The 12,616-nt window shown below is 37.8% G+C and overlaps 1 protein-coding gene across 6 annotated transcripts in view; it reads right to left on the minus strand.

Annotated features, from left to right (window-relative positions):
* Positions 1 to 95: 95 nt before the first annotated feature.
* Positions 96 to 12,616, minus strand: part of AP1S2 (adaptor related protein complex 1 subunit sigma 2) — a 30,919-nt gene continuing 18,398 nt past the window's right edge. For 3 of the 6 annotated variants that reach the window (XR_008841900.1, XM_056506795.1, XM_056506913.1), the window contains one exon: positions 4,289 to 5,739. Coding sequence is in view for 3 of the 6 variants with exons in the window: in XM_056506913.1 (XP_056362888.1) it covers positions 5,704 to 5,739 (36 nt within the window). In the remaining 3 variants the exon portion in view is untranslated. Of the gene's footprint in view, positions 2,037 to 4,288; positions 5,740 to 12,616 lie in introns of those variants that run through there. The other 3 variants (XM_056506572.1, XM_056506641.1, XM_056506719.1) reach the window with 2 other exon arrangements.

The raw sequence follows: 12,616 nt of genomic DNA on the forward strand, positions 1-12,616 counted from the left end.
TAAGCACTGTAATAAAATTTTCCCTTTTTTTAAACCAGCACTGAGTGGCCTCTTCTTTTCTCTGAGAATACAGACACTACATATAAACACAGCAATGGTGTAAAAATGGACATTTATTACAACTAAACCAATGTGACAGGGGTCAAACAGTTTGTCACAATCACAACAAAGCTTAATCCAGCCAAGCACATACAAGTGACAGTGTAAAACTTTAAAAATATGTTTAATACATAGAAAATTGCTTCTGGTTTTACTTAAATGCATTTTACCACTTCAATCTCACTCACAGGGTTCTTTTGCTACCCCTCTACCCTCATCTATCCCTGCCTGCTGTGCTCTGGGGAAAAGCCCTGGGACAAAAACAGTCTCTATGGTCATTTGGAATCTGTATGTAAATCCTAGAAGGAGCATCCATGGACAAGTTCTAATGCCTTGAATTCACAGGCACCACCCTGGTACTGCCACAGGAGTGGCACACACAGCCCAGCCCTGGCTGGCCACTGCATCGAGTATTGATGCTGGGGTCTGGATCAGGGCCTCAGAAGTGGCAACACCACACTTCTCCTTTGGCTGGGTACTACTCAACCCACTCTCCAGCTGGCCACAGAAGTGCTGCTGCCAGCAGCACTGCCTGAGCTAAGCTTTGTGAAAACATGGCACCACTCAGGTGAACAAGCCAAAACTCCTAGGGAAAGATGTCTGGGTGGAGAGGGAGGGGACAACCCACTGCCTGGGGACAGGCAACAGGACTCGGCTACTCCCAGGTGTGGACTCCCACTGCCTCCTCAAAACCACATTGGATCACATTTCCACAAGTGAAACAGGCTCAGTTCATAATTACTGAGAGTCTGCTCAAAGTGTCAAAATGTTACTGGATAGCAGTTTGCATGATGTGTAGTGAATATACTATACAAATCTAATGTTTAAGAGCTCTCACTGCAAATTAGTTGGTTCAACAACAACACACAGGAGTATTGTAAGGGATGTGTCATATGTTCAACATGTTGATCAAGAAAAGCAGTTAAATGACTTTGATACTTCGTGTGTCCTAAAGGTAACTATACACCCAATAAAGCATAACTATAAAACACCAATAAATACAAATTAATTGGCAGACTTTGAAAGAAAATAATAAAAGGTCCCTTCTGTAAAGCTTCTTTCCCATCTTTCAAAGTATTCAGTTTTCATTAAGCATCTCTCTGTTCATTTAGAAAGCTGACCTCCTTTCTTGTCTTCATGGTCAAAGCAAGCTAGTATCAGACCTAAAACCAGTTTCCTTATTCAGTCTGGGTTGGTTTTCCTTTTCTCCTACATGCATTCCCTTTGGAGTATAGTAACTTGCACAGTTTTTCTCAAGGTAGCTACACTAAAATACATCATATCTAGTGAGTTGATCAGTATTCTTTAAAAAAGAAGTTATCACCTTAACAGTTTTTTACCAGTTTGATATGCAGATCCTGGCAGGATTCTTTGGTATAATGACAAATTCAGTAGTAAACAGATATTTCCAATCTTTATGCAACAACTGAAATAAGCAGAATAATCACAAGTGGTGACTAAAATGTAGATGAACAAATTCTTTGGTTGCATAAACACAATTTCTACACCATAAGATTTAATATTTGGAGTTGTCCAAGTAGTTTCTTTTCATTTAGGTAGGCTATGCTTATGTCATAATAATATATTTATTTCCTGAAGTCAAGTTTGCTTATAAAAAACAGTACTTATCGAAGTCAAATGCAATTTTCCTATAAATGCTGTGAAGGGAAATACTGACCCAATTCAATTCCCTTTCATTTATAAATTTTGAACTTAGGTTTCTTGTTCCCTTTAAAAAAAAAGTATTTTTCTTGTAGGCCTGAATGAAGCAGCTTAGCAAAACAGTAATACTGACAAACAGCATCTTACACCATTAGCTAAACATTACAATGAAGGCAGTGAACATTTACAGTATGGAACACTGAGATGGCATCAGCTGAAGAGAAGATTTATGTCAATCCAATTTCTTCAAGTACACTACGTGGGGTCTCTGCTTCCTACGGAGGGAAAATGTGAGACAGTAGTAAATGAACACTTTCTACTGAGGGGCACTGTACATGAGTTAGTATGGAAGATGCTGAATTAAAAAAGAAAGCTGAAAAGACATGAAAACATGGAAGCACTGCAGTTTGCAAACACGGGATTAGCTGCACTTTTCACAGAGCTGTTAATTAGATTGCTGTGATTCACAGGAATAACTAGTAGATTTTATTGCCCTTAAGAATAATAAAAATAAAACAATTCAGATGTACCAGCAGGGAACAAATCACAACTAAGTAACAGATAGGAACTGGGGAGGGATGGGAAGGATCTTGCAATGGAGTCAGTGAATTGTGTGGTGAATTGTTTCAAGGGCCTCAAAAATCTGTTCAGGAATAACAAATAAATGGACTACTGATGCAACTAAGATACAGTATCCCTTAAGATCTTTATAAAAGAGTTTTGGTTTGTTTTTTTATACAGTGATCCCATGCTTAATTCATAAAACCAGGTCAAGGTACCTTGGTATGCCTGGTGTCAAACTGATCCCTTTCAAAGAGGGAGGAGTTTTTAGCACAGGAATTTTATTATTCCACACCAGGCATAAAGTTTTAGGTTAATTCTAATCTTAGAAAGCTTTCTTTAGATTCAGAAAAAGTTGTTTAATACCAAATTCCAAAGAATTATCATCGTTTTATATTCATTACTTCCAAAACATCTGAAAAGAAATGGTTTAAACTAGAAACATTAGGCTGAGCTTTTCCATAACTATTAACAATCATAAATAAAAGGGGATACTGTGTCCATATCAAACAAAAGCTTTAACATCAAGAGTATAAATAAACTTACTTTAGCATCCTAAAACAAGACATGTCATGCAGCAGAAAAAAAAGGCAGATAACAGTTAAGGCAGCCAACAAATTACTTTTCAACTGCTTTTCAAATATTTATTAGAAAAATAATGTCAGTAAAATACAAAATGAAACACCTCAAACCTTGCAAATAACATCAGAACATTGTCTCTATCAACCTTGACTTTACTATCATCATTCAGCTCATGTATAAGGTGATTCAGCAGTGAAGGAACAAGCTATGATACTTTAAGGCAACTTCATTCAAAAATCAGCCAGAGCTTGGAACAGGCTGTCTCTCAGCACTTAGAGATGGCTTCTAAAATCCAGCAGCAAATAAAAAATTGCAATAAAAAAGCAAGTTAAATCTGAAAACAAGATACTCAGGGTATTAAAGATGTAGTGTTGGCTTGTATTTTCCCCTCAGCGATGCAATTTTAAATATTCTTAGAACTGCAATGACCTTGGCAAAGCCAGACAGAATGGCAGAATTAAAGATTTACGTGTGTATTTTAACAAATCCCCAAAAGGAGGCTGAAGAAATGGCTATGTAGCATTCTTAATAACATTTTTTGTATTATATTCCCAGATTATTTTGTTGCATTCATTTTAGAAGACACACACCTCCCCTATCCACCAAGGTAAGGCATTTTATTCAAGAAATCCTATACTGTTAACTAACTATGGCACCAGAATTCAAGAGAATTCTACAAGAATCCAACTTCTCAAGCATTTCAAGGTCTTCAGAATATTTGAAATAAATTTACTTTTCATTTTTAAATCGATTAGACAGCAGTGGGCACTTAAGAGTTACTCAGGATTGCAGCAGAACATTTACAAAGTTACCTGAAAACAAAGTTCTTTATAGCTATGAAGAAACACAGAGCAGTGATGCCACTGTTTTCAGAGCAGTTTAGTATTGTTGTTTTCCCTGCCAATTCAAAGTCTGAGATGATTTTCAGCAGGCATATACTTAAACACTAAATTTCTTCAGGTAGGGCATTGACTAACCATTAAAAGCAACTTATTTCAAGGACATTAGCTACTTGTCTACATATATATCACCCACAGAACTCAGACATATTTTTATTTCTTCTATTACTAAAGCAGTAACCTTGAGACAGATGTGCCTTCTTCTGTGCTCATCAACAATATAATCTCAAGGAACACCTAAAGGCTAATGTCTTTTGCTAGAGAATAAATTCATTAATTATTACTTTTAAGAAACAAATAGAATTATATTATGTTTTGCTCACATTATTTGTTTTACTAAGTGTCAAACATTTTATCCAATTCTTATGTAAAACATTCTGCAGTGTTACATACTATCTGCAGCTCAGAATCACCCAAGGCAAACAAAACAAATTTGAAATATCAGAACACAGATGAGGAAAAAAGTCATTCACATGAGACAAAAGTGCATGCAATACTTTATTTCAAACATGCCAGAAAAGCTAATTCATTACCTAGTCATTTAGAAGCAAGCAGCTGTATACAGATAACAAGAAAAACAGCATCTCATTACAGCTCAATGCACAGCATTTTAAGCCAACAGGCATGAAATAATGCAGGCTAAAGCAGCATTACCCAGACATCCAAACACATTGTTAATGGCTTACAGAAAAAAAAGGCAAACTTGGAAATGGAAAACCACTCCTATGATCTTGTTTTCTAAGATTTCAGAATGCTGCAAATCCAATCCAAATCTTTTGTCTAATCCCCTAAATCTCCCATTTCTATGTCAATTTAACACTTGGGAAGTAGTGCATTACCACATATAGAACATGGAACTAGTTTGTTTGTGGTTAATTTTAATAACTGCCTCCTTGATAATTCATGGAAACAATTTTCAGAATCAGCACTGGTTTTAGGTTACAAACAGGATGCATTACATGCCCTCTCACTCTGCCCACTTTCCAACTGAAATCACTTCTATTCACCCTCATGGCAGCTCTCCAATACACAAGGCAGCCTGCATTTAGAAATGGAAATGCCAATTTAAGAACGCATATTGCAAGTATACTGTTAATGGACTTGGATCTTTCCAACCCTAACCATTTATGGTTGTACTCAATAAGCTTAGAAGTCTTTTCCAACCTTAAGGATTCTATGATTCCATTATTCATTTGTAAAGCAATGATTTTATTCTCAGTGACAGTAACTGTTAAATTACTCACAAGAGCGTTCTGCACATTTAAATACAAGTGTTTTAATTTCAGATTTACCCATCATTCTCTTTGACCTAATCAATTCTGGGTCCCTCTTTTTTGTAAGATCAGTCACACCATTGTGCCAGTCTTCAGAAAGGGATAGTGTTATTTGCACCTTTAATTAAGATGCATGGTCTACATATAATTTCATTCAGCATCATTTAATACTTGTGTGTACACACATTTTACATGATATTTCTCCTTCACTACTTTCTCTGTAAGTCTTAACTTCAGCTACAGACTTTAAGCATATGTTTAAATACCACCACAACATATTTAAAAGATAAAAGTGGCTTGAGTAATGTTACAGAATAGGTGTTGCAGTATATAGACGTTTAGCTCAGAAAATGCTACAGAACTTTTAAGCATAAGACTTCAAGGTTACACACAATAAAAAAGTTAAACCATATGCCAACAAGCACAAGTTTTGTTGAAACGAGACATGTGAAGAGACAACACTGTAAAACAGAGGGGGAAGAGGAAAGTACAACAGCAGAGAATGGTTGTGGTATTCTATTAGATTCAGGATGACTGGATTCAGCAAGCTGATGATAATGTTCTGTCATGAGTAAGTCACAGGTCTATCTCCTCTGAAATTCTGCATGCATGATGAATGAAGCCATTTAGTACACTGGCACATTAAAGTATTCATGGCGTGGCTACAAAAGAAATGTACATATTCTTATACATATTAGAAAGGTGGACAGATATGCAAGAAAACAATATTATCTTGCTATTGTATCTCTGACAAGATGTATCTCAATGGCATTAAAAGGATGTTTGTTACAGAAATACAATGTTGTATTTTTGACTATTCTAGATTTCCACGGGGTGAAGGTAGTGGGGAGAATCATAATTTTACCCCTCCATACTTGCATGCTGTGTCCAACAACCAACAACTTCATATCATAAATACTTTATTACATAAGCTCAGAGTTTCTTCTTAGCCAAAAGAGAGATGGACCACTCTATTACTTGTCTCTGCATCAGGCATTGATGGTAGGCTTCTGTCAGAGACAGGCACTGGGCTAAGTGGCATCTGCCATCACCCACCACATCTGCACTAATAAAACACATATTTAGAGGTACCAGGCCTCCAGAACATGGCTGTGAGCACACCATGCCAGAGCAGTACAATGGTGGCATTACTGGTGACAAAAATTACATTTTGCAGAAAGAGGGTCTGTTTAGAAAAATGAGGCTCTGATACACCTCTCAAAGCAGGCAAAGTTTGCTTTGCTTTTGGATTATGCTGCTGAACTCAATACATTCTTGTATGATTGGCATAAACATTAGCATTCAATTTGCTGAAAGATGAGCTAGAAAGAAAGCAACACTCAATTTTACTAATGGAGTTACAGCAATTTAGGAGCATCAGCCCCATATATGCCGATTAAACTTTTTCTGGGGTGAAAACACACAAAGCTCAACTCTCTGCATGTCAGATCACTTTGATCCTGTACCAGTTACAAACTTCAATCTATTTTAGTATCCCACTTCCCAGAATGACAGAAGTTTTAATGCAGAACTGAGAGAGTTTGCATGGACTTCTAAAACTGTCTTCTCTGTGCCATCTCATTTATTCGTATGTCCAAGCTTGCATGTTTTTAAATTCTATTCTCAAATTACAAAAAAAGGCACAACAAAAATATTCTAGAAGCTTTACAGTTCTTATATTGTTTTTCAGTATCAGCAATTTGAAGATCATGTCACAGTAGTTTGAATTATTCTGACCAACCTAACTACAAATCCAGTAGTTCACAAAATAATAGCACCTATGTAATTCTGTGACAGTTATAAATCAATTATATGATGCATGCTATAATTTTCAGATTGAAAAGAATCTGGTATATAATGAAGAATTACAAATGTGAATTTCAACACTTAACACCTCTCACATGGCCTAAGTAAAAAGCATCAGTCTACATTAAAAACAAAATGCTGAGGCATATTCCTGACTGGAAAAGGCATTGCATGGTAACAGCATTTGTTATTAGGGAGTAGAAGTTTTGACTAAAAAGGAGAAAATACTAACTTTAGAATTCAGAATATTTAGACAAATATTCTCAGAAAGGTCCCTAGGGAAAACTTCTGCTCTACTTACAGTGGTGACTGTCCATGAAGACAACTGAAGAACAAGCATACTGTAATAATCCAAAATGCCCAATTTTTATCTGGGAAAATATATGCATACACATGATTCCTCTCTTCCTTGAAAAAAACTCACGTGTTCCAGTGTTCACCATTGAAAATGTGATGTGAACCATCAAAGCTGGTGTCTTCACTGAAATGCCTGTCAAATCTCCTAACAGCTTTCTCCTTAATTTTACATTAGCCCTCTGGACAGAAAGAATGAGAGAGGCTCATTTTCTGGCAGTCTTCTTATGAAGCTGATTGCAATCCACTGTTGTTGTATTCAAGGATTCTGTGTGTACACATTCTTAAGCACTCTCTTTGGCCTGGAAACACTGACCATGTCCCCTTTTACATAACTGTAAGCATCAACAAATAAGGACATGAAAGTGCTCGTTTCATGTACTTTCCCAGCTTGCACAGTCCCACACAATCCTGGGGTATTCCCCACCCTGTTTGTATTTTCAGTGGTTTATACCTTGAGGAATTTGCTGTCTTTGATGTTAAAATCATGGTACACAAAATTAGATGATTGACTCACATTACTGGTGTGGGATTAGTGCCTCATGCACAGAAACTTACAGTTTACTGATAAAGCAAAATAGATTGTCAGATAACAATAGGAAGAAAGTGTTTTTTTTCACTCCTGGTGGCTTTTTAGTTTACAGAACATGTAACCACCACCTACAACTAGACTAGCAATGAACTGACCTTGTAGAGGTGAAACTAAAGGATTAAATGGAAGACAACAGTAATGGAGATACAAAGTGATAACACTGCAATATTAAGAAGGAAAACTGGTGTTCCAGGGAGGCCTCTGTACCTCACCAAGGACATCCAGGACTGTCCCACACAGAGGGCCTGGCACTGTGGGCAGCCTGATAAACAACTGAAAGCAAAACGAAGTTCTGACAAATTGTTTGCCATCACAGAACTACAGCATCTCACAAGTTTGAGCTATGAATGACATTTTTTTGTTCCCCACTACACTGTCTCCTCCTGTTGGTCTGAATACCAGAAAAGACAGTATGGGGAAGGGACAGCTGTCAAATTCCACTATCAATATCTACACTACCTTGCTTTCCTTTGGTGGGAGTCTGCAGACCTCAAGGACATGCTTCACAGGCTCAGTTGTTGTCTAAGATAACAATCTACATCTAGTGAGTTTATAAATTAGTTCATCTAGAAGCTAGGGAAGAGGCAATGGTATCCTTACCAGGTGTGCTTTCAGAGCACTCCTCTGAAAAATCACCACTTAAAACTTTGGATGTAAACCATTTATCTGACTTTAACACACAGGTCTTAGATCCTAGTACTGCCAGAAAAGTAATAGTTCTACAAAACAAGTTGCACATTGTGGAATTGCAATATTTTAAAGTTAGTAGAATTAAACTTTTTCAAAACTACATCTGTGTTTACAACTCATTTTAAAAAGCTAATAATACTCTCTGAAATTGTCAGCCTGAGACATTGGAGACTTTTTAAATTAGAAAAATGATAGAGTTGATCTGAGTAAACAGAACTATTTAGTCCAACCCAACTGACATTTTCTCAGCCAACTCTGTCATGACCCAAACTAATTAAAATTCGTAACCAAAATAAAATTAGAAGGGACTTAATTTAATCCAATCCCCCAAACAGCACACCTATAACTTCCCTGAGAGATATTTCATCTATTAAAGGCATCCAGTGATGCCTTTTTATTGTGCCCCAGGCAATCTACTTAAATGCTACATTATCATCTCCACTGGAAAATTTGCCTAACATCTACCTTAAATTATTTTCTTGCTGCAATTTAAGGTATTTTACGTCTGTAGCAGACAAGAAAACTGTGTTATTTCCTCAGGCAAGAAAGAGAAAAGAATTATTTATGTCTATGCCAAATTGTCTCAAGTTCAGCCTGTTTCAGGGCTGCCATTTTACTGATGACATCTTAGGGCAGTGACATAGACTTCATCAATACCTGGCGCAACTTATTTTTCAGGGAAAGTTTGCTTAGGTTATTATTTTAACAACTTCTCCATCAAAACCAGCACAAAGCCTGTGAAGGCAAGCCATGTTAAACTGCACACAAAAATTACAACTGCTACCTTTTGATAAAAACTTGACTTTTTTCCTCATTTAGAATCTAACAGAATCCTAGCTTGAACAAACAAGATGTGGGTTCATGGAGTGTATGGAAGTTTGGGAAGAATTCTACAGAAGCAAGCTATGGGGAAATTGAGAGCAGAGGATGAGGGTTTCTGTTTAGAAAGGAAGTTTTTGCAGTAGGAAGAAATTCACATTTAACAAGCACTTCCTTTATAATGCTTTAAAAGTAATTGCTTTTACACTCTACTTCTGAACTGTTATTAGGAAATATTTTTAACGAACGGCTGCTTTAGGAAATTGCTGCTGTTCACTTGCCTTTTCAAGGATTTCAAAACAGGAGAGTAACTGTTTCCCAATCTTGGGTTAGCTAACTGTTCAGAAACATCCATTAGATAGATGGGTTTTACTTCCAACCCTTGTGCCATGGGCAGAGATACCTTCCAAAAGGCCAGGCTGCTCAGGGCCCATCTAGCCTGGCCTTGATATTTCCCACCAGGGCATATACATTATGAAATTCTATTTGTAGTTTCAAAGATGAGACAAATGTTCTCAGAGAACCTAGGAACACTTATAAGGTCTTCAACATCTTCAAAGAAAAGTATTAACTATAATGCTCTTACAGAAAACCCAAAAACATAAGCAAACAAATAAAAAGAAGAATGTGCCATCAATGCCAGCTCCTAGTCAAGATCTTGTCTGCAGCTTTCTAAATAGAGGGAAAAAAAAAATCTTCAAGATCGATGCAAACCAGTCAACGGAATTCTCAACTAGAGTATGAAACAGCAAGCTGTCCTGCAAATGTTATTCAGCAAAACATCAGAGCATCTGAGCAGAGCAGAAGGGCAGGACAGCAGCAGCTGCCTGCCTGGCTCCCAAAAGCAGCACAAAGATCAGCAGAGCTTTGTGTACTATAACCAGATAATAGTAGGTGCTTCCTGCCTCTTAGCTGCTGCTCTGATCTGCCAGCTCAGAGGTGATAATCGCTCTGGGAGGCTCTGCTTCACATGTGCCAATCAGTTGCTATGCAGCGAGCCAGGAACAATCCAGAGGCCAGCCTTTAGCAGTAAGGATGGCTCTAAGAATCCATCAGGGGCTCCTCCTTGCCACCACAAAAACGCTTTAAGCACACATTACAGCTGAATATTTTGTACTGTGAAGTTAGAGCCAAAATTATTAAAAATCAGTGAGTTCTCCATCAGACAATCTGACAGTGTTTGTAGTCTGGCAAACTGCCCAACCATGCAGGTAAGGATTCAGTAATGTTTTCTTCCAGCACTGCAGATACGAGTTTGCATCGCTTATTCTCCTTTGCTTAAGGAAGCACTTCTTAAACTGCAGGGCTGTTATCTTTGGAGGGCTGACCAGAATATACTGCTGCAACAAGCCATGTCACGTCCAATACTGTTCAGCTTCCATGGCAATGGCATTTAAGCATCCCCCTTCTTTCCCGGTCCTGCAGCACTTTGCGTTCTTACAATTGTTTGGACAAATGTTTGCAAGTACAAGTTATAAACACAGAAAAGCTGCTGACTATATGTTTTTAAAATGAGCAATTTGCATTGGATCAGTTTAAATGGATCTGAAATCCAGTTCTAGAATGGTTGTATAAATAGTTTTTCTGGCATAAAGGAAAGAGAGTGAACAAGGACAGCTGAAAACTCCAAAAGTCAATACTGCTGCTGAAGCTCTTTGCTACACTCCTATGACTCAGGCCAACAGCAGGGGTGCAGCATATGACAAGTAAATTAGACCCTACCCATGCAAGTGACTTGGGGGTTCACAGCAGAGAGTGAATCAGGACAAAAACGTGTGGAACACTGGCTTTTTAAAGCACTTAGATACTGTGATTTTTTTTTTTAAAAATAGGATGTTATTTAAGCTGTACTATCAACTTCAGTAAAGTCCTAGCTTGCTAAAAGCAGCTGCTTTTTATTTCCCTTTTCAATGCCACTGCTTTCTTCCTCCTGGCACTTCCCTCCTGCTCCCTCTGCATGAGTTCAAGTTTTGGCTAACAAGCTAGGAGCCCCAGAACCGCAGGGCAGGCAGATCAACACAAAGGTGGCAGGAGGAATGGATCTGGCTTTTTCAATAAGATCTGTCAGCATGAGTTTGGGTGATGAGCAAACCACATCCTGACTCAAGACCATGACTTTACCACTGTAAAATGCTCTCAGTAGAAAGCAGAATTTCCACACAGAACAAAATGTGAATGTATATCAAGATTTCACCTGTTTTTTCAATATTATGTAACGCTTATCATAAATTTCACCACACTCTCTATGGAGCCAGCTTCTTCTGAATATGTGCCACATGGAACACAGTACTCAACACCCTCATTTACAAGAAAATCTCTGAAACAGCCAACAATAAAACCAAGTTCTACTCATTCTGGGCTTGGTTATGCCTCAAAGAGTAACAAGGATTAACGTAATTTTAAATTGTATAAGCAATTAGTTAAACATCAGGTTAATCTGAACACCAAAGCTATGAATCAAACTCCTCCCCTTGCTCGAAGGCAACCTCCTTAACCTCAGGAGATCTCTTTAACCCAGATGATCTTCATTCCTATTTACAAGCTGCAGCTCCTTACTGCAGGCAAACTATTCCCCATCTCTTATTATGAGCAGCCATCTATCTGCCTCTCTCCAGTCAGCCCAGCAGATGCCATTTCTATTTCTCCATATTCTGAGGAACCATGACAACCTTGTAAATTAGGGTCTGAACACAGCAACTATTCCTTCACTCCTTCCCAGGAACAGTACAGGCCAAGAAGTAGCATTCCATGTGCATCAGACAATGCCACTGTGTTTAATTTAATGGGGACAAAGCACATTTCCTCAACTAAAACTATGCCCATACATAGAATTCATCCAGGGACATACTGTAGTAAAGTAAATTGGAATCACATAGAATTATCTAAGCCTGAGCTTATATGTGCCAGAATTGGTCTTGGTAGCCATCTGAGACACAAACAAAAAAGATTAGGACCCCTAAGCTCTCTTCATAGCACAGGTGCCGAACAATATAGGTAACTTTTTAAAGTTCTAATAGCAAGGAAAGTTTTACAGGCACAGTTCAATTCTAACTTCACCATGAGAATCACATTCTTTGTACATTAACTTATCATGAGGAGCACACAAAAGCAATAAAATTGAGGGGGAAATGTAAAAAGTATCAAGCTGGAGCACTTAAGTTTTTCTTACAGCTGTTTTAGAATATGTCCAAGCTCATAAAGAAATTGCTTTCAACAAATGTCTTGTTGGCTGCCCCAATTCCTCAGGTCCATTATGCAAGCAGATTATTGGCTGCTCC

This window comes from Oenanthe melanoleuca, chromosome 1 (genome assembly GCF_029582105.1).
Source record: "Oenanthe melanoleuca isolate GR-GAL-2019-014 chromosome 1, OMel1.0, whole genome shotgun sequence".
NCBI classification, from domain to species: Eukaryota; Metazoa; Chordata; class Aves; order Passeriformes; family Muscicapidae; genus Oenanthe; species Oenanthe melanoleuca.